This window comes from Medicago sativa, chromosome 1 (assembly GCF_051527215.1).
Source record: "Medicago sativa cultivar Bolivia chromosome 1, Bolivia_mono, whole genome shotgun sequence".
Lineage (NCBI taxonomy): Eukaryota > Viridiplantae > Streptophyta > Magnoliopsida > Fabales > Fabaceae > Medicago > Medicago sativa.
The window spans coordinates 32,415,275-32,439,909 of NC_140749.1; the positions used below are offsets into that span (position 1 = coordinate 32,415,275).

Genomic DNA, 24,635 nt, shown 5'->3' on the forward strand with positions numbered 1-24,635 from the left:
TTTTAATGGAGTGATTGACAGTAGTACTGGTACAATTGCTTTAAACTTTGTAACAAAAAAAAAAGTAATTACTTTTTTTGAATAAAAAAAAAGTAATTACTTGAAATTTGAGGAAAACAATAATGTGTGATTAATGATAATCAATTGCGAGATAAGTTGATAGTATTGGTTGAGTTTTTTAAAATTTGTGTTTTCCCGCATGTTATTTGGACGAGTTTTTTTTTGTCAATTAACTTAGCAGTTAAAGAAATTCACCCCGTTAAAGATGAATAAGTGAGATGTTTGAGGTTCAAATTCCAGCCCTACAAAAATTATACATTATCCCTTACCAAGTGAGCTAACCTCACGAAGTTTTTATTTACTCTGCAAAAAACTTCGAATTCCAATTTTTTTTTAATGAGAAATGTAAAGATTTTATTTTAATTTTGAATGAATTTTGAAGGTATAAAATAGATGATATGAATATCCAAAATTTGTTCTAATTACTGAGAGCGAAAATACCTTAATTTTGAAATTTGTTGTCATAAATCAATCTTCAAATTAAATTCAAAGTTTTTTTATAAAGATAAATCAAAATTCACTCAAATGACGATAATATACACCATTTAACCTGTTTTTTTTTTTTAATATTAGAATGGTAAAAATCATTCATTTATTTTCATATGCTAACCTATGCAATAAGAAGAAGATTATTTTCCATTTTTTTAATATTATAATTAATATTATAATGGTAAAAATCATTCAAAGTACATCATGATTATACTACCATTGAGGGAGTTTTACTTTAAAAAAAAACTATTGAAGGAGAAAAAGAAAAAAAAAAATAGAAGATTCCTAAATTGATCTGAAAAATTAACTTAACCACTAACATTTGCTTGTAAAAAAATAATAGATTCCTAAATTGATCTGAAAAATTAACTTAACCACTAACATTTGCTCGTAAAAAATAAAATTTGTACTCTATTTGCTCGTAAAAAATAAAATTTGTACTCTACTCTAACTTTGATTTGTACTCTATTTGCTCGTAAAAAATAAAATTTGTACTCTACTCTAGTACTCTATTTGCTCGTAAAAAATAAAATTTGTACCCTACTCTAGCTTTGACTTTTTTTTTTGTGGTGGCCGGGGTTCGAACCCCGAACCTTGCATAGTCCATACCAATTGAGTTAAGCTCACGAGGGCACTCTAGCTTTGACTGCTAATAATATAGATTAACTTTTCAATCATAAAAATATAACTTAACCTCCTCTAAAAAAATTATAACTTAACCTAAAAAATTTATATATTAAATTAAGTCATTCTTAAGAACATTACTTTGATTTTTTTTTTTGAAGAGGCTAAAATGAAATATATTACCACAACAAAATGGCCTTCCTAGCACAAGATATGCTAAGGAAGAAACACCATAGTTACATCCAAAGTATATACACTAATTACAAAGGTCAAAACCAACCACCAAAAAAACAAACAACAAAACACAATTAGCCAATGCCTAGGACATTAAACGGGCTACACCACCAACCATGATAATTAAGAGAAAGATTGGCTAACTTCACCTTCAACATCGCTTCATCCGTTGATTCTCCGGCTCCGTCGCCGTCGCCGACGACGAATTCATCGGTAAATTCTCCTTCTCCAACTCCGATTCTGACTCCTTCTCCGGCAACATCACCTCCAGCGCCAACTCCAACTCCCTCTCCTCATTCCGATTCACCACCAGTACCTTCACCAGAGAATTCTCCTTCTCCTTCTTCTTCGCCTTCACCATCTCCATCTCCAGTACCATCGCCGGATGTGGCGGATGATAAGGAGTAAACCACACTGGCATCGGCGAAGATGGAAAATCGTCCGGCGGAGGAATGAGTTCTGGTAAAAAGGCAGGGATAGCGGTTGGAGTGATTGCGGCGGTAGGTGTGGTTGCATTGGGAGCGATGGTGGTGAAGAAGCGTAGACAGAATATTCAGAGATCTGAGTATGGATACACAGCAAGAAGAGAACTTCTGTAAAAGATTCGATTCGATTTGAATGTATGAGTTTATGCCAAAGATTATACAATTTATTAGAAGTAATTAGCAGCATTCATTCGTATACTGTTCTAGATTTTTGATTATGATTACTATTGATTTTTTTGCAATAATCTGTTAATGATTGAGATTGGGATAGACTTTGAAGATTTGATATTGTTACTTCGTTTTAAGATTTTGAAAAATTATCCATTGGAGTCAACTATAGTCATGAATCTTAATTACTCTGAATCCCATATCATTGTGCTCTGTATTTTGCTAGTATTTTAATTTCACTACTGTAAATGCTTCCATTCATCTTGATAAAATAATAATTTCCATCAGTGATGCTCATTTTTTTTTCAAAACAAAAACAGTTAATTTGGTAAAAAAATTCAATTAATTTAATCAACATTGTCATTGTATAAGTTATTATTCGTGTAATACTATTGAGCATCCTTGAGACACTCTTCAAAGACGTTAAGTTAAAAGATTTTATAAAATTTTGTATATTTGTGTATTCAACAAAATTATAATATTGTATTTTTTAAACTAATAATTTTTTAATTAGAGAAATGGTAATGAATGTTTTTAGAGCACTTATTATATATCTTCCATTAACTACATTTTTTAAAAGGATATCTGCCATTAACTAGTAATAAATAACTTTGAGATGCAATTAAGTGAATTTATTTTTCTAAAGGGAAAATTAATTTGAATTTTATTAGAAGTCAAACGTCACATCCACACCAAAAAAGTCAAATGTCACACAATGATATTTAATCTTTTAATTTTAGAAGGGAACACAGTGATATTTATTGTGTGGTGATTATTTTACCAGCAGTAATCTCATTGCATTAATTCTTGTCAAAAAAATGTCTCATTGTATTTAACTTTCTAAAAAAAGAAAAACTGATTCAATTTAAAAGCAATTGTATAAAAAAGTGGCAAATTAATCCAATTTTTTTCAAACATAATTCATATTAAAACTAGTATTCAAAGTATAAAAAAATCAACACCAATGATAATTTAGTTGTAATATCACAAAATAGATGCATGAACTACACCACCAATAGTGTGCTAAGCAGAATTGAACCTAGATGCTCCCTTACAAACTCAGCTGGTCAGCTATCTATGGAAACTATTTTTTAGTTAATGGTTAATGTTGAAAACATTGTCTTCATAGCATAATCAATTATATTTGAGAAAATTGAAAAATGTCAAAATCAATTAGTATGTTTATATAATTACTTTTATGTCTTCCAAAATTGGATTCAAACATGCATGTGATTGTCATTGTTCAAGCTACATGTGGTCATTAATAGGGGCAAAGCAAAGTACTCTATACTCTGGTTGGTCTGTATCCATAATGCAATTGCTTGCAGAGTCTAATGACCAAGCTTTATTTGGTAGTTGTGTTGAAATTAAATTCCTTATACTGCTTTTGGAACATGTGCTAATTGTCGAGTAGAACGGTGTATTTTTTGTTTCAATTTTAGATGGATCATACTTATTTTATTTTAAAAATGTATTATTGATTTTAACATGTTTTCGCATTTTCGGTGTCTAAGAAGAATTATTTTTACCTTTAAATTGATTCTAAATAGAAATATGATTCGTAACTTTTAACTTTGAACATGATTTTTAAACGTAAATCTATTTCAATACTCATTTTTATGTGTATCTAAAGAAAATCTTCCCATCTCATCCAATCCACTTTTGACTAAAATCAATTTTACAAAATAAATTGTTTCAAAATCAATCTTTATCACCACATTAAAGATATACACTTTTACAGCATAACACGACAGTGATCATTGGCCAATCAAATTTCAATCAAACCAACTGTCCTTTTGAAAACAATTTATTGCTACCCTTGTATTTGTGTACTACTTTCTTGTAGACAAAATTAGGTTCTGCCACAGGATTGAGATGACACTTCCTCCTGCAACAGCTTCTTTTAATCAATCCAATTTAAAATCTTTCAAAATTAGGTTCTGCCACTACCAACATGCAACAAGTCATCAATAAAACTTGTTAATCGAAATTCATATAGTCTAGTTGACTTTCTTTTATATTTTTATTTGACAAAAGTTGACTTTATGTTGATGAGATGTTAGGTAAGGTTTACACAAAATAGAAGCTCCAAAATAAGTCGATACAATACCAATAAAATTTAGCACAAGAGATACATAGAGTCCCTTGACTATCTGATCATAATTTTGATTCTTATCAAAGCGTATGTAATAACATATACTTAGAGAGATGAACTATTTGAACAGATCTCAATAACTTCGAGATTAGTTTTTACAATTGTTTCCAAACAATACCTTAGTTTAAACAAAACAAAAAGTTATAGGAAAATTGAGCATCAAAGAAGGAAGATGGATTTTCAAACAAAAGGAGATGAGTAACAAACACTAGTTGACAGCTTCACTAGTTGAAAACAAAATTAATGTTTAAAGTCATTATAATCAAATCAGCTTTACAAAAAGTTATACTCCCTCCGTCCCGGAATATCTGAGCCAATTTGGTTTTTCACATAGATTAAGAAAAATGTATAAATAAAGGGGAAAGTGAAATATATTGAATTGGAAATGATGAAAGTAGTATTAATCAGAGTTATATTGTATTGGAAATGATGAAAGTTGTATTGAAAATTGAAATGACTCAATTATTTTGGGACACTTTTTTTTAGTAAATGGGTCAGATATTTCGGGACGGAGGGAGTAATATAATTTTGTTTCTTTCTAGAAATAGAAAATAACGTCTGATATTTAAAAAACTATTAAACAAGCAACATTTTGTCAAAAAAATTAAACAAGTAACATGCTTCTTTAACCATATAGAGATGAGATGGGCTCTATTAAAAGTAAACTTTTGACAAACAAGTAACATAATTCATGATGCACAAGTAACATGTTAAAGCATTCAAATCCTGTGGTTTCCTTATGTGCCTAAGATGTCACAACAAATACAGCAGTAGTCCACTAATTCATAATGCGCTTTTACCAACCAAATGTATTTTATCAACCGTAGCACAAATTCTCTCATTTTCATTTACCAAGATAAGTAAGATAATTATCACTTAGTAACATGTTAGGTTCTCAAAAAACCTAATTTCACTATTACAGAATATAATGAGCTTTTAAAACACATGACACAAAGCTTAGTGCAACTCAGACAACATGTGTCTGTTTCGAACATTGTCAAATGTAGGTACATGCACCCACAAGATCCTGTTGCATAACTTATACACATTTCATGAAAAGAAATTAGCTTGGAGATATTTCCTCTCATGTCCAAGCAAAAGAATTGATTTTTGCAAGCGAAAAATACCTAGAACGTGGCGCTGCAAATGGATCACAAGAACCACAAACTAATTTAATTTAAGTAGTCACACTTCCTCGACTAAAGCATGCTTCTCCAAGATGGCAATTGTCTCTTCCTTCGCGCTGCAAATAGAAGGCGAAGCGAACAAGACCAATCAATGCATTTTTATGAAACACAATTCATATTTGTAAAATATCAAATGTACATTGTAATCCCAAAACTGGTTTCTTCCAAACATGTAACCTCAATTATCTATCCTACGGCACAAATGTAGTTTTAACCCAAAAAGTAAACAATCACTTCGGTCCTGAATGTGTTAGGCGTTGTCATTATAGTTCTTGAATGCATCGAAATTGCAAACACATCCACACATGTCTCTTCTTTTAGTCATTTTGGTCATCGAGTATGTTTTTAGGTAGTCAATTTAATCCTTGAATGTGTTTTTCGTTGATTAATCCATAAAATTACTAACAAAAGAGGAACTAGGGATGTGTTCGCAATATCAATACGCTTAGGGACCATAGTGACAACGCCTCAAACATTCAGGGACCAAAATGGTTGTTTGCTGTATAATTATTTCAAAGGCTTCAAAATTATGATGACCATGTCTCATGCATTTTGCACAGATAAAGTAACCTAAGCGGGAGATGAATCTAGTCTCATTCATTTTTAGATATCCACGGTGAAATATTAGAACATCAAAATCCCACAGCTACCACCATCCTATATTAGATAAATGAAGATTATGTAAGGGAAACATATTTTAGCATTTTCATCGGACATATCAGTACGGTCCATTCTTTAAACAATGCAGCAAAAGTAAGTGTAGAGAGGCTACCTTCCAGGTCTAAGAATCTTGTATTTGTATGGTGTACTGAGATCCACAACAGTTGAACCTGCACGACCGGATGGAAGCAAACCACCATCATAAACAGAAGCACAGTGCTCCCATAGTTTTTCAAAATCTTTGATGCAAACACTACTTGGTTGTCCACTTAGGTTTGCACTGGTAAGGGCCAAAGCAGTTCCTGAACCACGGGCAATGAGCCTAATGAAATTGCAATCTGGCACTCTAACTCCTATACTATCGAATCCTGGGTTCAGATATCGCTCTAGAGCACTTGACTCACCTGTAACATTCAAGCATACAATCATATATTACACAGAATCTTTACAATGAAATCAAAGGTTCACAGAAGAAATGCAGTACGAAGGGATTGAAGAAATAGGATTATTGTTGCTTTAAACAAGTTTTGTGAATTAATTGATTTAAATATATGCTTTCCACATACTTTTCCATAAATTCATTTTCCAATACACTCACACACAAAACGACATATGGCAAACAAACCTCGTCTTAGTACAACTGTGACAGGCCCTGGTAGTAGGGAATCAAGCAGACCATGAGGTAAATGATCAGTGAGGGCAAAGCGATTTATGTCTGATACGTCACCAACACAAATAGCTAGTGGGCTTGTATGCTTACGACCTTTAATCTCATAAATCCTGTTAACTGCTTCCAATGAGCTGCCAACATGTTCCAAAGGTAACAAGCAATTATTAATCATTCAGAAAGCAATTGAATCATAATAGGTCTAAATATATGGAAACTATGCAGTGCAAATGAGATTTTAAAAATACTGGTTAAACATATACAAGTGAGACTCGCTTTATATTCAATTATTGAAATTTATTTTGTAAATCACTTGGCTGATAGTTTGCTGGAAAATAGTATATTCATCCTAAACCATCCTAAATGGTTTAATAAACAATTGACTTTCGATAAGTCTTGAAAAATGTAGGGAAAAAAATCATTTGAAAGCCTCCATTGACCTTTATATCCATACATCCCAAAGGATAAAACAAGCAAAGTTCCAGCATATAACTGTCTTAATGCCATTATTCCAAACATTAGCAATAACAACCACCCCCTGTTTATTGAGCAGAGTTGCTTAAAATGTGTGGCTAAGTTTGGATTCACTTACCCTCAATCAAGGAAAAACATTAGTTTAAAGAGATTCTTAACTACACTATAAAATCATCTTTTAACAGCAAACATTTTCTCTTGTGTACAATGATGCTATTGAAAGGTTTGTTAACAGAATCGGCAGATGGCTCAACAATTGATTTCCCAACTCTTCCTACATGGTGCCGCAGAACTTTTAAATAAAAACAAAATTTGAGAAGTCTATAGGTTAATGCTTGTTGGTGTCCAATAGCAGTCTACAGCACAACTATACCAGCAGCAAGTAATGTAACTTTGCATAGCTTTTCTTCTGCCTTATATCACACATTACTGCTGTCTTGTTTAAGTTTTTAGTAATTATCAAATATTTCTTATCAAATATCTTTATTACTCTAATGCCATGTAAGTTTCCATGCTACTATTCCCACCCAAATAACCAAGCATTTTGACAGCGCAATTAACTTTCTACTCACTATTTTATCGAATGCTATGATGTAGTTCAGCCTACTTGCTTATTTCTCCCAACCATATCAATACTACAGTACATCTTAAGGCACAACTCTTCTTCTTTCTGCCAATTTATTTTCCTTTCAACTGCATGCCAAAATGGGTTAATGGTCAAGCATTATAGGCATTTAGTTTGAAGAGTATCTAGTATTTCACCAACTTTTCAATAGAATGCAAAATGGGTTATTAACTAGGAAAGTGATAGTGTACTGCAATATTCACTTCACCTGTTTAATTCATTCTCAAACCAGTGTTTAATTCTACCATTTCAGTTGAAGATTTTAAGCTAAGGTTAATTTAATTATTATATATAGTTATTTTAGGTGCTTGATAGGATATGAAGCACGGACACCTGACACGACACCGACATGTCAACACCGATAAAGTTTTGAGAAAAATGACATATTTCAATTGTAATCACAAGTGGCTTCTTCTGTTTCTGAATTCAAGGAAAAACCTAGCCACCCCCAAAACCACATACACCAAGAATCTTCTTCGATTTCTTGACTCATATAACCGATTTCGAAGAGATTCTTCTTCTCTCTGAGTACGTTGGATGGAACAAGACCTGAGTACGTTGGATGTCACAAGATTGCATCCGCTTTCTCCTGAAGTCATTTCCCGCCAGGCTACTATCAATATTGGTACCATAGGTCATGTGGCACATGAAAAGTCAGCAGTTGTGAAAGCAATATCAGGTGTTCAGCTGTGCGATTTAAAAATGAGTTGGAACGTAAGATTACAATCAAGCTTGGCTATGTGAATGCAAAAATACAAGTGTGAAGATGAACGGTGTCCAAGGCCTATGGAAGTGGAAAGGAAGATAGTCCTATGTGTGATGTACCTGGGTTTGAAAATTCCAAGATGAAATTGCTGAGAGCCTGAGACATGCTTCTTTTGTTGATTGCCCGGGACATGATATTTACATGGCTACTATGCTTAATGGAGCAGCAATCATGGATGGAGCTTTGCTACTCATTGCAGCTAATGAAAGTTGCCCTCAACCACAAACATCTGAGCATTTAGCTGCTGTGGAAATTATGCGTCTACAACACATAATAATCCTTCAGAACAAGGTAGGCTTGATTCAAGAAAATGTGACTATCAACCATCATGAAGCAATTCAGAAGTTTATACAAAGAACTGTTGCTGATAGTGCACCAGTAGTACCTATTTCAGCACAACTGAAGTATAATATTGATGTTGTGTGTGAGTAAATCATGAAAAAGATCCCAATCCCTGAACGGAACTTCATTTCTCCACCTAATATGATAGTAATTCGGTCATTTGATGTCAATAAACCTGGTTATGAGGCTGATGAAATAAAGGGAGGCGTAGCTGGTGGAAGTACTCTGAGGGGTGTTTTAAAGGTCAACCAATTCATCGAAGTTCGACCTGCAATAGTTGTTGAAGACGAGAGTGGAAATATCCGATGCACACCGATCTACTCCAGAATAGTTTCACTATTTGCTGAACAAAATGAGCTTCAATTTGAAGTTCCTGGAGGCCTAATTGGTGTTGGAACAATAATGGATCCCACTTCGACGAAGTTGCAACTTACTTCCCCTGTGTGCACCAGCAAGGGTGAGAAGATTGCTCTAAGTAGACGTCTTGAGAAGCATTGGTGTCTCATTGGTTGGGGCCAAATCCAAGCTGGTATCGAAGTTCCTCATGCCCTCCTTCTGAGTTGAAGGAAAGACATCAAGAGAAAGACTACAAGAAACAGCTTTTATAAAAACCAGAGATTAACTTAGTAGGTATGTCGGAAGGGAAAAAACTGCTGGGAACCATTTTTGTGAGATGTAGAAGATTGTCAATTTTTTGTTTTCACGCTGTTGTTGGTTTCCTATTGTTGAAATTGTATTTTATGCTGATTGAGTTTAATTGTAATCACAAGTGTCGGTGTCGGAAGTGTTGGTGCAACAAAGTTAATAAAATTCATATAAAATAGGAAGCATGTTAAAAGATGCATTAAGGATTTCAAGGCTATATGTAATAAATTTTAAGCACAAATTAAAATTAAAATAGCATACATACCAAGCATCACAAGCAAATCCATACAATGTATCAGTGGGAACAGCTATGACCTTCCCAGCTTTCAAAGCTTCAACAGCCTCTGCAGCATAAGCATCTGTTGCAGGATGAACCACGCCAGTCTTAATATCAAGACCCAAGTCACATCTTTCCATACTCCAAGCCATGTTTTTGGAGAAACCCCTTATAATTCTTTGATTTTGATTCTGCCGCAAACGTCGAACACACGCCAACTTACACACCCCTGAAATACAAGTATCATTGGTTCAGTCAATGCAATCAACAAAAAACAACAATAGCAGTAACAATATCTTTTTGAATCAGCCAAATTTATTAAGCCAAAGAATGTGTAAAGAAACCACAAACTTGGACGGAAAAGCGATATATACAAGTTGCCATATATACGCGGAACACCCAACGGTGACAACCCCAACCGTATATATGTGGAACCTCAAAACACCCTTCCTAAAAACCGCCTAAACACCCAATCAAATAACCACCCGCTCCTGAAATGGCCAAGAGCACAACCAAAGAGAAAAAAGGCACCAAAATCCCCACACCCCTGAACCGCAAAAACAGAAAAAAAAAATAGGCACCCAATAACAGGACAGTAGCTGTTCAAAAACGGAAAACAGCTGCTGCAAAACTCAGCAGACAGCTGCCCAGCACAAAACCGGCCGAAAAGGAACCTGCCAGGCACAAACAACCGGCACAAACAGCCGCCCAAACAGCTGCACAAAACCTCATCCGAAAAAACAACACCAAAACCTCCACTTACCTCAAAAGACAATCCTTAGGATTCCATCTCCATTCATAATATAAACATGCCAAAACATTAATCCGAGACAACATCCATCTCCAGGAAACCACCTTAATGTCATCCACAACTTCCCAATTTATATGATTGAAGATTTTATTATTCCTTACTTCCCACAAAACCCAATAACAGTAACAATATCAAGAATGAAAAAACGAAAGGAAGGATTTTTAAGCATGAAATTAAAGTGTGTATGTGTAAAAAAGTAAGAATATGAGAAATTTGGTGAATTTGGAATGACACACCAAGTGTTTGATAAAATGTTGATAAGAAAGAGAAGAAGCAGAAGGAGAGGAAGAGACTGACAGTGGTTGTGTGACTAAAGTGCACCTCGTAAGAAGGAAGCGTTGACTAGAAACCGTCCTTGTTGTATGGAGGATATGTTCATCATCAACAAGGTTCGCAACTGCCTTGTGCTTTTCCTGATTTGGGTTGTTTAATGTTTCGGATAAATACGGGGTTTTAGAAATCTACTCTCAATATAACAAAACAAAATACTATTACAATTACCTAACTGTCCCTGAATTACATAACTGTTTTCACTTATTACAAAGGGTACTATTGGTAGTTCAAGTTTCAAGATGCAATGTGAGCTTTTTAACCAAAATCGGACTAGACTACCCCTGAACCAATACCATTCCAACTTCTACATTGAAGGGCAGATGCATCATTTCATGCAAGTAAATGTTTTATGCTACTCAACTTTCCCACTTTTATCTAAATTCAAATTTCAAATTTCAAAATTCATTCATTCACTTTATATTCGAGTAATTAGCCAAAGACCCCCCCGAAATTGCAAGGTGAATCAAATACCCCCCTGTAGTTAACGAAACATCAATTACCCCCCCGAAATTGTCTAGCGTCTGTCAATTACCCCCCTCCGTTAATTTCCTCCATCCAACATGCTGATGTGGCCGTTAACTGCCACGTGGCACTGCCACATGGTCAGAAAAGTCATGCCACGTCATAGGGGGGGTAATTGACTATATTTGATTTTTTTTTTTTTGAAAAAAATCTGATTTTTTTTTTTTTAAATTGAAACTGCATTTTCGGGGGGGGTTTTTGGCTACAGGGGGTATTTGATTGTGTGGCAGGTTTTGAAATTGAAAACAATGATTTGATTTTGTTCAACAAATCAAAGATTTCAGGTAACAATCTAACATAACCCACCCTAAGGAAGGATCTAAACTACTAGGAACTCACAAAGATTATTCTGAAATCTCTTAAAGCTTCAACTCCTTCTCCTTTCTCCCACAATTGCTTCTAAACACCAATTTAAGTCATCATCAACATCACACTAAACATGCATTCACTTCTGAGCTTAATTTGAACACAATTTCAGAAATGGTGAAGTTGATGGTGTGTTTCGATTTGGACAGAAGAGGGGGAATTGAAGCTTGCTTTAGGGCTTAATAATGATGAAAATGATAATGGAAGCTTTGCATGTTGATTTTTATTGAAGTACATGATAGTATTGTTGTGTATGTTGGTAGTTTTGATTAAAATTCTTGGTTCACAATAGTTATATGAAATATGTATTGTTGTTCTAAGTATTTTCTTATGTGTATTGGAAACAAATGTAAGAGGCAATTATGCTAAGCTGTTTGTGCTGCTATTGTTCTAAGTTGTTTGTGTTGTTATTGTTCCAACAAGTTCGTGTCAAAAACCCCCCTGTAGTTTATCAATAATGGTCAAAAACCCCCCTGTATTTGAATTATTTGGGCTTATGTTTTGACAGAACCTGTTATGCTAGTTCTGTTTGTGGCTGGTGGAGTGTTTCTGCTATGGGCCTGCAGTGTCTGGGTGCCTGCAGTGTCTGGGTGCATGAGTGTCTAAGTTCATAATCTATGACTAAGGTATGCTACTATATGACAGAATTATCTCTGTGAAATCATCATTTAAGTATGCTACCTATAATGACAGTATAAGCATAGAACAGTATAAGCATAGAACATCTATATGACAGAACTATATGACAGAATTATCTCTGTATAAGCACATTATATAGTAGTGATAATAATGACAGTGGCATATATTAGTCATATAAATTAGAATATAGAAAGAATAAGATTCATAGTAGTGATCAATTATCATAAATTTGCAAGGAAAAATCATATTTTTGTTCAAAAGGAAAAAAAAAATCATATTTTTGTTCAAAAAAAAAAATTCAAAAAAAAAATTTCAAAAAAAAAATTAGAAAATATAGTCAATTACCCCCCTCTGACGTGGCATGCCTTTTCTGACCATGTGGCAGTGCCACGTGGGCAGTTAACTGCCACATCAGCATGTTGGATGGAGGAAATTAACGGAGGGGGGTAATTGACTAACGTTTATCAATTTCGGGGGGGTAATTGATATTTCGTTAACTACAGGGGGGTAATTGACGTGCCTTGCAATTTCGGGGGGGTATTTGGCTATTCACTCCTTTATATTCCCTCTCTTACATTCTTTCTACAAAAACAGACCTCATTTCTCTCATCTCTCCTTCTCATTGTCTCCGTCTCTTTCCAAAATTCTAATCTTCATCTTCTCCTCTTTAATTTTATTTTGCAGGAAACGTGAAACTTCTTTACTCATCAAAACAAGTAGTCCAATGCTGCAAAGTGTCTCTTCATCAATCTACAAACAAAGAAAAAAAACACAAGTAAGTAAACGATGAGAATTACTAATTACTAATTACTTTAATACATAAATCATCATCAAAATAAGATTATTGTTCTTTAAACTATACATAAATCATCCCTGAAAAATTGCTATAATACATGTAGATAAATTATAAAATTAAATTGCTTCAGATTTAACTTTTTTTTTTTATAGAACTACAGATCTAATTTTTTTTGCAGGTACAATAATTCGTTTTCATCTTTGAAGATAAGCAGTTCAAGATTTGTGATTCAAGATTGAATAATTTGTGATCCAAAATTCAAGATTGAATATTCGTTTGTACTATTTTTTACCCAAAATAATTTGTGATTGACAATAAAAATGTATGTTTTTAGTTTTTTTGAAATAGAATATATGTTTTAGAAATAACTATGTTACTTATGTTTTTTTTTCTCAAACATTACAAACAAATCAAAACAACATATGCGATCCAAAGAAAAAAAATTTTAGTTCTCACCTATTAACTATGTTACTTTCTTTTTCCTTACACAACTATATTTTCATCAAAAGTGTTTTCTAACATTTCATTTATTTAATTTTTTTGAAATGTATGTTTTTTTTTTATTACAAAAATTCATGTTGTGTTGTTAAATCATGCATTCATATATTCTTTTTGATTACCAACAACAAAATTCTTTTTTTATTCATCAAAACAAAATTCTTTTCTTTTTACTAAACAAAGAAAAATATTACAGATCCATAAAAATTCTGATATATATGTATAGAAACATGATTCAAGAGACCAAATATTGTGCTAAGAGTAAAACTGTAAAAAAAAAATACACCAAAATTAGATCTAATCTTATAATTTGATTGTTGTTGTTGTTGTTGTTTCAAGTATGACAGTAGTGGAGAACAAAATATCTCGTCCTCATCATGACATGAAGACTTACCAACCACAGCAAGAGATGAATCTGATGCACTACGAACCGGTATGGTGGAGCCGACTTTTGGCATGGTGGTTGCCGACGAAGTTGCTCCGATGGTCCTTTTTTGTGATTGTTGGTGTGGTGGTTAGCATGAACAAGATGATAGAAAATGAAGAGAGAAGGTGGACTGCTGCCTGTTTGGTTGGATGAGGAAAAAAATGAGATCCAATAAAAGAGAGTAATAGGTGTTGTTGTGTGGAGATAGAGAGAGAGAACGGGATAGAGCAATCATATATCATATAATAAACAAATTAAATGATGGAAAAAGAGTAATAGGTGGTTTGTATTGAATGCTGGAAAAACAAATTAAAAACAATGTAGCCACTACTATTAATTTATTATTATTATTATTATTATTATTATTAACTTTTTTCTGGCCCATACTCTTTTGTCCTTCCAAGAGCCATCTCACGCCCAACTTTGTATTGCCTCCTGTGAAGCCCGGATACGAGATACGATACGGATACGATACTGCACCGATACGTCAATACGGAAAAATTTCAAAAATCAAGATACGATACGGCTGGGATACGTTAATAAAAAATTATATAATTAAATGTACAATATAATTATAACCATTTTTTTAATATGCAAATATATTAACAAACACAAGAAACCAGGCTCGTAGCACATTAACATAAATATAAATAATATTGACGATTAAGAGAGTGATCATTAGTCAATTACATACGCAATATATACCAAAGTCGTCCGATACCAAGACTTCGACGGTGGCCAAAGTGGACGGCGACCAGTTTGGAAGAAAAAGTTGAGACCCTAATTTCTTAGAAAGGGAAAGATGCAATTGTTTGTGTGGTGTGGTGTGGGTCGTACTGACACCAAATAAAGATAAAGGAAATGTATATATATTATAGTAATATAATGTTTTAATTCTTATTTTTTACAAAAAAAAAACAGAAATCAAAATAATATAAAAAACACAAGTATCCGTGTGTATCGGGACGTATCGGAAAGTATCCGATAATTAATTTTTTAAAAATTAAAATTTAATATTTGGATACTCTCTGGATACGTATCGGGAAGTATCGGGCAGGTATCGGTGCAGGATACGCAGGGGATACGGTACGTCATCCATTTTGAAGTATCGGGGCTTCACAGATTGCCTCCAACACACATGTTTTTTTTTTTTTTTGGTTACACCAACACACATGTTTGCCATGCCCATTCCTTTGCACATATTTTAATTCATAATTTTTAATCCATCCGTTTCTCAATAGATGACCTGATTGACAATATACAATATTGAGTTGGCATACTATTACCATATTTTTCTACTAATTCATAACAAAGATTGGTTCACGCTAATTAAATGTGACTAATTAAATGGCAAGTTTTTTTTAAAGCAAATGGAAAGTTTTAATATTAAAAGGTCTTGCGCACTGCTCAAGGAAAGATAGGTAGTAGAACATAATTTCTAGGATACCAAGGTGATTTTTGTCTCCCACTTTTAATTTGTGTCTCCCACTTTTGCACTGCACAATAACTTTGACGGTCTAGGTTAGAAATATGTGAGTATTAAAAATGACATTACTCTATCGGACATATTATATGCGAGTATATGTTTTTTACGGGAAAATGTCATTATATATGTTTATTCAACGTAAGTTGTATGCAAATAAACTGTATATTAAATGAACTATTATTGTTCTTAAATATCGTCAACATAAAAATACATTGTTTTGTAAAAATAAGAACTATATATTACTACCTCCGTCCCTAATTATAAGACCCTTTTGAAAAAATAATTTGTCCCTTTTTATAAGACCCCTTTGATATTTCCAAGTACATTAATTATTTCTTTACCAACATACCCTTATTTATTTTGCATTTTTTTTTCAATCAACAATAAATATTATATTGAAAACATAAATTAACTCTCTCTCTTAAGGATAAAATTGTAAAAACAATAGTAATTATATACAAATTTAATACTACAACCAACTTTCTTAATCTCCGCAATTTTGGCAAAAGGCTCCTATATTTAGGGACGGAGGTAGTAATAAAATAGTGTATGAACTATATATTCATAAAAATGTATATGAGTATTTTTTTACCATAATATGTGAGTATATGTTTATTTATGAAACTTATCGTCAACTAATAAAATATTTGTGAGTATATAAACAATATTAATGAAAATACATGTGAGAATATATATTTTTATGGGACCCATGCGAGTAATTGGTTAAAATTAATTTTTTTTAGGGGAATTGGTTAAAATTATTGTTTTTAAATATCATCAACATAAAAATACATTGTTTTTAAAAATGGGAACTATACATTAATAAAATATATGTTAGTGTATGAACTATATTAATAAAAATTACTATGAATTTTTTATTTTTACTTTAATGAAAATACATGTGATAATAGATATTTTTACGGGACCCATGTGACTAATTGGTTAAAATTAATTTTTTTTAGGGGAATTGTAATACGAGACCCATTTTAGTAACTATAACGAGTGATCAGTTTTAATTAGTCTTTTTTAATCTTTAAAAAAAAATTAGTATTTTTTAATATCTCTATTTAAACACCGCGCTAAGTTTTATTAATAAAGTATATTAATAAAGTATATGTGGGAGTATGGACTATATATTAATAAAAATATATATGAGTAATTTAAATGATGAAGGTGGGAGTATGGACTATCTATTAATAAAAATACTACATATTAATAGATACATTATTAATAGATACACTAAAATTGACATAATTTTTTTTTGGAATAAACTGACAAACGTTGTTGTTATGTTAGTATATCTTTATTTGTGAAATGTTATATCACAACAAAAAACTCCATATAAAATCTCCACTACCAAAATCATCTGAAGAATGTATAATTGATACACGACACCGAATTTGAACACTAATCTAATGTATACATCTACATAAGAAATGTAACGACTACAAAAATTATTGATAACATGATTATTTTTATTTATTAGGTTTTTAATATCGTCAATACTAAAATTTAATATATATTTTTTTCATATTAAAATTTAATTATTTTATAATTTTTTATTACTACCGATCAATAGATACATTATTAATTGACAGACTTTACATATTTTCACTATGGACAAAAAAAACACTATACCAAGCACATCCGACACATGACACGCGGCGGAGCCGCGGCCATACAGCGCGGCGAAGCCGCGCTACCCGTGCTATAGCACGGGTATATCCACTAGTTATTATTAGAGGGATAAAAACATAACTCTTTTGAAATCGGTAATTTTCCTTTTTTTTTTAAGCTGACAGGTGTTTACCCGCATGTATTTTTTATTTTTATTTTTATATTTTTTTTTGGACGAATTTTGTTCAAGTTACAGTCTAAAATTTGATACAAATGTCTAAAATTTGTTCAAATTACAGTCCAAAATTTATTTAAATTATAGAGGGCGAAAAAAGTTATATTTGTACTTTAGGTTTGAGTATGGTGTTTGTGGGTTTGGTTCGGTTTTGAGTATAAAAATTACGGTAGTGTTAACTTGTGCTCTAAGAAATCCAAAAGAATAAAGGGTTAATAGGTCTTTACCCCCTTTAATATAGGTCATTTTCGGTTTTTCCCTGTAATTTTTTTTTTTTATTCACCCCTTGTAAATTTTTTTTTATCTACTCCCCTAATAGGCCAAACAAAAACCAATTTTATTTTTTTTAAAGAAATTTTCGTTTTTGTTTGGCTTATTAGGGGGTAAATAAAAAAAATTATTTTACAGAGGGATGAATCGATTTTTTTTTTACAGGGTGTAAAACCGGAAATGACATATTATAGGGGGTAAAGACCTATTAACCCAAGAATAAATATTCTCTAAAATTGTGTGCATTCAACTTATTAAAAAGTTAAAAATTAAATATAATGCACACTTTCCAATAAACAATTTTCATATTTGATTCATTAATTTGTGCCTTAAGGGCACAAGTTAACATTTCCTTAAAAATTATTCTAACTACGAGTGGGATTTCGATTTGATTTGGTTGGCTTTAAAAAAGTCATCCAAACCAAATCAATTATTGGATTGGTTTGGTCATTAAATTTGTTGGGGTTTGCCCCGGTTAGGAAAATCTACACTATACTCTATATTTCTATATTATATATAAAGAAAACACATTCTTTCAACTTTTTTGCGCTGACTTTTTTTCTTTTCAAAAATACCTTCAATTTTAATTTTTCAATACATGTAAGAAATAGATAAGAATAAATTTAAATATTAAGAAAAATATAACAAACACGATATGATTATATACATGTCTGTTTTTTTTTTCTTTATCATTTAAAAAGTGTAACAAACTAGATGAATATATTTATACATATCTTTTAATTATTCTAATTATACCCTTAAACAACTTTTATATACTCCATCTGTTTCAAAATGAGTGTCGTTTAAGGTTTTGACACGCAGATTAAGAAATAGAATGAAATAATCATTAGATATAACACTTTTACTAAAATGTCCTTACTTTATACTCCATCCGTCCCTATATCTAAGCACCCATTGGATTTTATTTTTGAGCCATAAATGTAAACCCCTTTTCAAATTACTAGATGCATTTATTATTATTTTCCTAAACATACCCCTAATTAATACTAGGGTTAATTATGTTTTTTGGTCCCTACAAAATTGCGACCTTGTAAGTTTAGTCCTTACTTAATTTTAATAGTATTTTTAATCCCTACAAAAAAAAATTTACTTATAAATTTAGTCCCTACTAAAATAAATTTTGTTTAATTATCCTTAAACTCTTAAATTTTTTAACGATTCTTTTTATACAAGTTTAGAACACTATGAAAGGTTCATTTACTAAAATCTATAATTTTTTAATATGAAATAAATTAAATATGAATTTTTTAAAACGACAAAAGTTTAAGATATAAGTAACAAAAATATGGACGTAGAAATCAAATTTTTGCGATATTTTTTTCGGAGGACCTTGTAATAACGTTCTTAACACGCCTGTAAAAAATTGTTGAAAAACTTAAGAGTTTAAGCATAAATTAAACAAATTTGGATTGAGTAAGGATTAATATTGAGTGCAGAAATTTTTTGTAGGGATTAAAAATGCTATTAAAATTAAGTAAGGACTAAACTTACAAGGTCGCAATATTGTAGGGAACAAAAACATAATTAACCCTTAATACTACTAACTTGTCTTGAAATATAAAAAGTCAAATTTAATACGCATATAAACAAAGGACAATTTGGTAATATTAACACACAAAATAGACACATTAATTACATTAGCAACTTTTCTTAAGAAATATAAAAAAACAAAGGGGTTTACATAAAGGGACAGATGGAGTAAGAAAAAGACAAACTTAAAGTTGCATTGAAAATTGTGCCAGAGAAAAGCTGAAGTATTTATTGAGGGTAAAGTTGAAAGAAAAAAAAATCAAAGTTGTATTGGAAATGTAAAATGACATTTATTTTGAAACAATTTTTTTTGCTAAAGTGACACTCATTTTGAAACAGAGAGAGTAATTAAGATTGTTGGTGTCGCTAAAAAAAGTATCCAGATTATTTTTTTGTGTGATTGAAGTAGATAATCATGGTTTTGAAAGCAACAAACATTTATATTTTTAGTTTTATTCAGAATCAAAATTTCATAAAAAAACATCATTCATAATTTTCAAACGTTAGCGCAATAAAAAGAGCGGAAAGAATGTCCGTCTTTTCAGTAGTCAGCATAAGATAAGCGGTGCGGACTAACTTCATTCCATGCTCAGATATTGGAAAGTATCACGAAAAAATAAACTAAACCACTACTACATACCAAGTCTTGTATACTTAACTATTAGATTTCCTTGTTCCTATAATCTATGATATATGTGAACAACAAGGGATACAAACCGATTGCATCAACAAAGCCTGAACATCTATATATGTGAACTATAATCTATGAAAAGCAAGTTCAAACCAAAAAGTAGGGAGGGGGAAGCAATTCTGATTTAAAAACAGAAAATCACCTCAGAATCCCGTCTCTTTGAATGAGATGGATGCGCATGCAGTATGAGATCAGACGAATGGAACTTGGGCTGAGTAGTTGGGCTAGCTATAGTAACATGGTAATTGTTGCAGCTTGCTTTGTTTTGATTTGATGGTTGCTGAGATGAAAACCACAAATCAAACCGAACTGCGCGGTTCACTTCAAAAATGGTCCGAATTCATCCAAATCAACTGTGGGTTTTGAGATTTTTGGTTTGGTTTGGTTTGTGGTTTTACTTTTGGGTTGGTCCGGTTTTGAATACCCTAGATTTAACTACTAATAATATAGATTAATTTTTTTTTTTGACAGAAAATAATATGGATTAACTTTTCAATCATGAAAATATAACTTAACCTCCCCTCCAATGTTCCGCAAATCGAGTGTTAACACTCCGAGTTTACCGAGTTTACGTTTTTAGGTACCAAAATCGTGTTAAATCGGAGGTAAACTTGATTTCTGGTAAAATCGAAAGGCCTGACGAGTTTGACCGAGTTAACACTCAGTAAACTCGATTGAGTTTAAAAAAAATCAGCCCTTTTTTTTGGGCCCATTTTTTCAAATCCCAATTCCTTTTCTACAAGCCCAAAGACTGAAACGTTTACTAAATAGTTACCTTTACAGTAACACGTTGTTTCTAAGATGAAACGTTTCTTTTTCTTTCTTCTCTAAGTTCTCAAACCATGAACAAGGGAGCACATATCAGTTAGGGTTGCGATTCCAACGGTGGAGATTCATATTTCGACGCCGATGATTGCGACGCAAGTTAGGGTTGCGGTGGTGGTGTTTATTAACATTTTGAAGAATTTTCTAGATAGTTTTATTAACAACTTAAGGAACTTGGGAAACTTGCTTTTTTGGATGGTTTTATGGATGACTTAAACTTAGAGACTTATGAAACTTATGATTTTGTGCGTTAATTTTTGTATTTTGATGCTAAGTTGAACATAATGTTTTATTATGGTAGTTTGATATAATTTACCTTGTAATTAAGCCATATTTTGCACTATTGACCTATTTACAATATTATATTAGCTTATACTCACTCCGTCCCTATATGTAAGCACCATTTTATTAGAGGGAAATAGTGTTTACATATAGGGACAGAGGAAGTATATGTCATGCATATAATAAATTTTATATAATTTTAATTTTAGGTAAACTCGTACGAGTTCTCGAGTCGAGTTTACCTAGGCAAAACGAGTTGAGGTAAACTCTCGAGTTGTAAAACCTTGCTCCCCTCAAAATAAAAATACTCCATCCGTTTCAAAATGAGTGTCGTTTTAGGTGTTTACACACATATTAAGAAATGCAATGATTAAAAGAAAGAGAATGATTATTTTACCAAATTATCCTTATTAACTATTGGTTAGTTTTAAAAGTAATACTTTGGCAGGAGTGTGCAAAGTATAAATTGGAGGGTACAATTGAAAAGAAAAAGTTATTATTGCATTGGAAACTGAAAGCGACACTCATTTTGAAACAAATTTTTTTGGCTAAAGCGACACTCATTTTGAAACGGAGGGAGTATAACTTAACCTAAAAAAAAAATATATTAATATTAAATTATAAAATATATATATATTAATATTAAATTACGTCATTCTTACAAACATTACTTTGATTTTTTTTTTATTGTCTCGAAATAGATCTTTGGTATAACAGTGGGATAGAAAGAATTTTAAGATCTTTTGTTGTGTTTCGTTCATCGAGAGAAGAAATTTTAATTTTTAAAAGAAAATGATAAAATTACATTTTACTCCTTTATCATATTTAAGATCAAATTAAATAAAGACATTTAAATCAAAATATAAAACCAAATCATCTATTCACTCCAAATCCTCCCATTTCAAAGGGGAGCAGTTTATAGGGAATTTGATCCCCTCCTTTCCCTCTCCTATCTTCCAAATACAGTACTCTTTCCGTCCCTCAATAGATGATCTAGTTGACAATATACATTATTGACTTGACATACTTTGACCATATTTTTCTACTAATTCACAAAGATAAATAATATCATGTAAGGTGTTGATGGATTCGTCTCGATGAATACTTTTAAAATATTAAATTTTCATAATTTTTTTAGTAGAGAATTGAAGATATCAAAGATAAGACATATGCATTAATATGTGTGTCAGAGTCAACTAGATCATCTATTGAGGGACGGAGGGAGTATACACTATTACTACACATAAAGCACAGCAAATGCTTACAGCAGTGGCAGAAAAATTGCTTAAAGCAATTATTTTAATTCAAAGAAACTTATCATATTGTACTTTTCTGGTCCACATTCATTCGTGTAACTAAAAACAAACCAAGTTGTCACTGTGGATCGTAGACAAATTTTTTATTCCTCCCAAAATAAAGGGAAAAGCATAACAGATAAAGTTTACAGCACAATTCAGTGTCAGCTTGAATAAAAAGCAATCTTCTTTATCTTGGTGATAAAATATGGCAAACTATATGTGTCACATAAGTTAAGCAATGGTCTTGTCATCAATGAAACGCAGCACAAAACAACACCAAATATGATACTGACAAGTGACAAGCAAACACTTGTAATAATATAATAGCGTGTTTGGTTTTGCTTTTCTTCATTGCGTTTTTGTCGTGATTTTGAGAAGTTAGTATTTGTAGCTTCACTCTGAATGCGAGATTCTAACCAAACATGAAGGTTAAGAAAATATAAGTGATTGAATACAATTACATTTGTTGGCAACAAATCGCTATTAAACACGGCAACACCCTCAATCTAAAGTGTCGTTGATTAAATGGCAAGTGCTTGATGAATTACAGATTAGCTATAGATTCTTCACAAGTAGTCAAATTATCACAAGTTTTTTCTCCCAAAAAATGTGTAGATTATTATTATCATCACATGATACACATTAAACTTTGCTGAAAAGTGCAGTAGTAAAACTAACAATTGATAGATTTACTAGATTGGAATAATTAAATTGTAATGTGTTATAATTTTCAGTGTTTCCTCCATAAGCAGCACTCCAAACTGAAGATGTGGAAAATCTGTTCTAGGCCTAGAAAATAGAAGGAAATACATCTCCATGCAAGTAAAGTAACTACATATTGCATTTGGCAATGCTCATCAATGATCAAACTCTAACAACAATCTAACAAACACATTTCCCTCAACCCTTCACTCTCACTTTGACCTAAAGCAAAATCATTGTGTCACACCCAAGCCTACAAAAAAGAAAGCCAAAAACCCTTCTTGTTTTCATGTGCTGAAATATCCATCAGTACCTATGAAGCACAAACACTTCTTGGATTAGACGTGTCCCGGTGTCGGACACGAACACGACACCGACACATATAATTTCACTGAATTATGTGTTTTTCTCAAATTATTTGCGGTGTCGGCGTGTCAATGTCCGTGTCGTGTCCAGTGTCTGTGTCCGTATCCGTGCCTCATTGATCAATACAAATAAGCAAACAGAAATTCCATAGCAAGAGAGGCTATATTCATAAGCTGTACAATGAAGTCCCATATAGATGTGTGATAAAAGTTAAATTCCCTACCCTATACACAATAAGTTATGCAGGCACTAGCTTTGTCATGAGAAGCAAATACTATCAATTCAGCTTTGATTTGAATCTTGTTGATTTTGCACTGTAGATTGATTTGAATCTTGTTGATTTTGCACTATAGATTGATTGTGGTTGGATTGGCCCGAACGCGGCGTGGTTGCAGTTCGAGACTGTTGTCCTGCTTGTGTCATCGGTAGAGGGCCATGTTGTTGCTCTAATGAAGCCTGCCATCTCCTTCTCCATCTAAAGAACTCAACAAGCATAGAACTTCCACTCATTACTACACCAAAACCAGCAAATGTTGCAAGAAGGATTGACAGAACTGCTTGCACATGAACCTGCAAGTGACAGATATCATAAAAAATCAGAAATCAAGATTCTAATGCTTCTCTATGTAGGGCTTTTTCTCTAGTGAAAAGTACATGTAGGTAATAAGAAGATGAGAATTATCAACCTTTTTCTCAAATGAAAAGTATAGGTAATAAGAATATAGTTCTCATAGAAAGCGGTTACCAAGGAGTAAAATATATGCGCGAAGAGAACCACTAGAGCAAACTGGAAGGATGCATAAATCCATATGAACCTGCTCATCACTGGACACAAATTCAAACAAAATAAATGTCAGGGTTGTGGCATGAAAGAGTGAAACTCAACTTAGCATTAGCATCATGAAAATATTGAAATCAGTAAGATTAAGTATAATCACATGTATCGATCGGATTCAACATAGTATTGAATCGAGATACAACTTGCACGTATACCATGATATACAAAATTGCAATGGTTTGAATTTATTACGCACATGACCAACTGATTTTGACTGATCTAAT

General features: G+C 32.2%; 2 protein-coding genes, 1 long non-coding RNA gene and 1 pseudogene across 9 annotated transcripts; 3 read left to right on the forward strand and 1 right to left on the reverse strand.

Annotated features, from left to right (window-relative positions):
- Positions 1-1,540: 1,540 nt before the first annotated feature.
- Positions 1,541-2,226, forward strand: LOC146954381 (uncharacterized). The gene has a single exon (XM_085716124.1). The coding sequence runs from the start codon at positions 1,860-1,862 to the stop codon at positions 2,004-2,006; it is 147 nt and encodes a 48-aa protein (XP_085572250.1). The 5' UTR covers positions 1,541-1,859; the 3' UTR covers positions 2,007-2,226.
- Positions 2,227-5,025: 2,799 nt separating this feature from the next.
- On the reverse strand, positions 5,026-14,456 carry LOC146954382 (uncharacterized). 7 transcript variants are annotated; one of them, XR_015013128.1, is made up of 6 exons: positions 10,991-11,415; positions 9,847-10,087; positions 6,688-6,863; positions 6,175-6,466; positions 5,973-6,059; positions 5,026-5,458 (listed from the first exon to the last, which is right to left on the reverse strand). XR_015013128.1 is itself a non-coding variant. In XM_085716128.1 (6 exons), exons 3-6 carry the CDS (start codon positions 10,008-10,010, stop codon positions 5,401-5,403), a joined length of 690 nt encoding a protein of 229 aa, XP_085572254.1. In that variant the 5' UTR covers positions 10,011-10,087; positions 13,126-13,279; positions 14,218-14,456; the 3' UTR covers positions 5,026-5,400. The 7 variants fall into 7 exon arrangements, 6 of the variants coding, with proteins under 6 accessions (XP_085572254.1, XP_085572256.1, XP_085572253.1 ...); XM_085716128.1 differs by lacking the exons at positions 5,973-6,059; positions 10,991-11,415 and adding exons at positions 13,126-13,279; positions 14,218-14,456; XM_085716130.1 differs by lacking the exons at positions 5,973-6,059; positions 10,991-11,415 and adding exons at positions 13,105-13,279; positions 14,218-14,456.
- On the forward strand, positions 8,233-9,504 carry LOC146954383 (uncharacterized; annotated as a pseudogene).
- On the forward strand, positions 13,161-14,214 carry LOC146954384 (uncharacterized). Its single transcript, XR_015013140.1, has 2 exons — positions 13,161-13,304; positions 14,163-14,214. It is a non-coding gene; the product is annotated as an uncharacterized LOC146954384 (long non-coding RNA).
- Positions 14,457-24,635: the final 10,179 nt, after the last annotated feature.

What these genes read in the sequence shown, in the direction of transcription:
- LOC146954382 (XM_085716126.1), bottom strand. Translation starts at nt 11,051, where the DNA reads ATGATGAACATATCCTCCATACAACAAGGACGGTTTCTAGTCAACGCT. An exon ending in CAACGCTTCCTTCTTACGAG is followed by an intron (nt 10,088 to 10,990) that starts GTGCACTTTAGT and finishes CTTGTATTTCAG; the next exon opens with GGGTGTGTAAGTTGGCGTGT. An exon ending in AAGATTCTTAGACCTGGAAG is followed by an intron (nt 5,459 to 6,174) that starts GTAGCCTCTCTA and finishes TTCTATTTGCAG; the next exon opens with CGCGAAGGAAGAGACAATTG.
- LOC146954381 (XM_085716124.1), top strand. Translation starts at nt 1,860, where the DNA reads ATGAGTTCTGGTAAAAAGGCAGGGATAGCGGTTGGAGTGATTGCGGCG.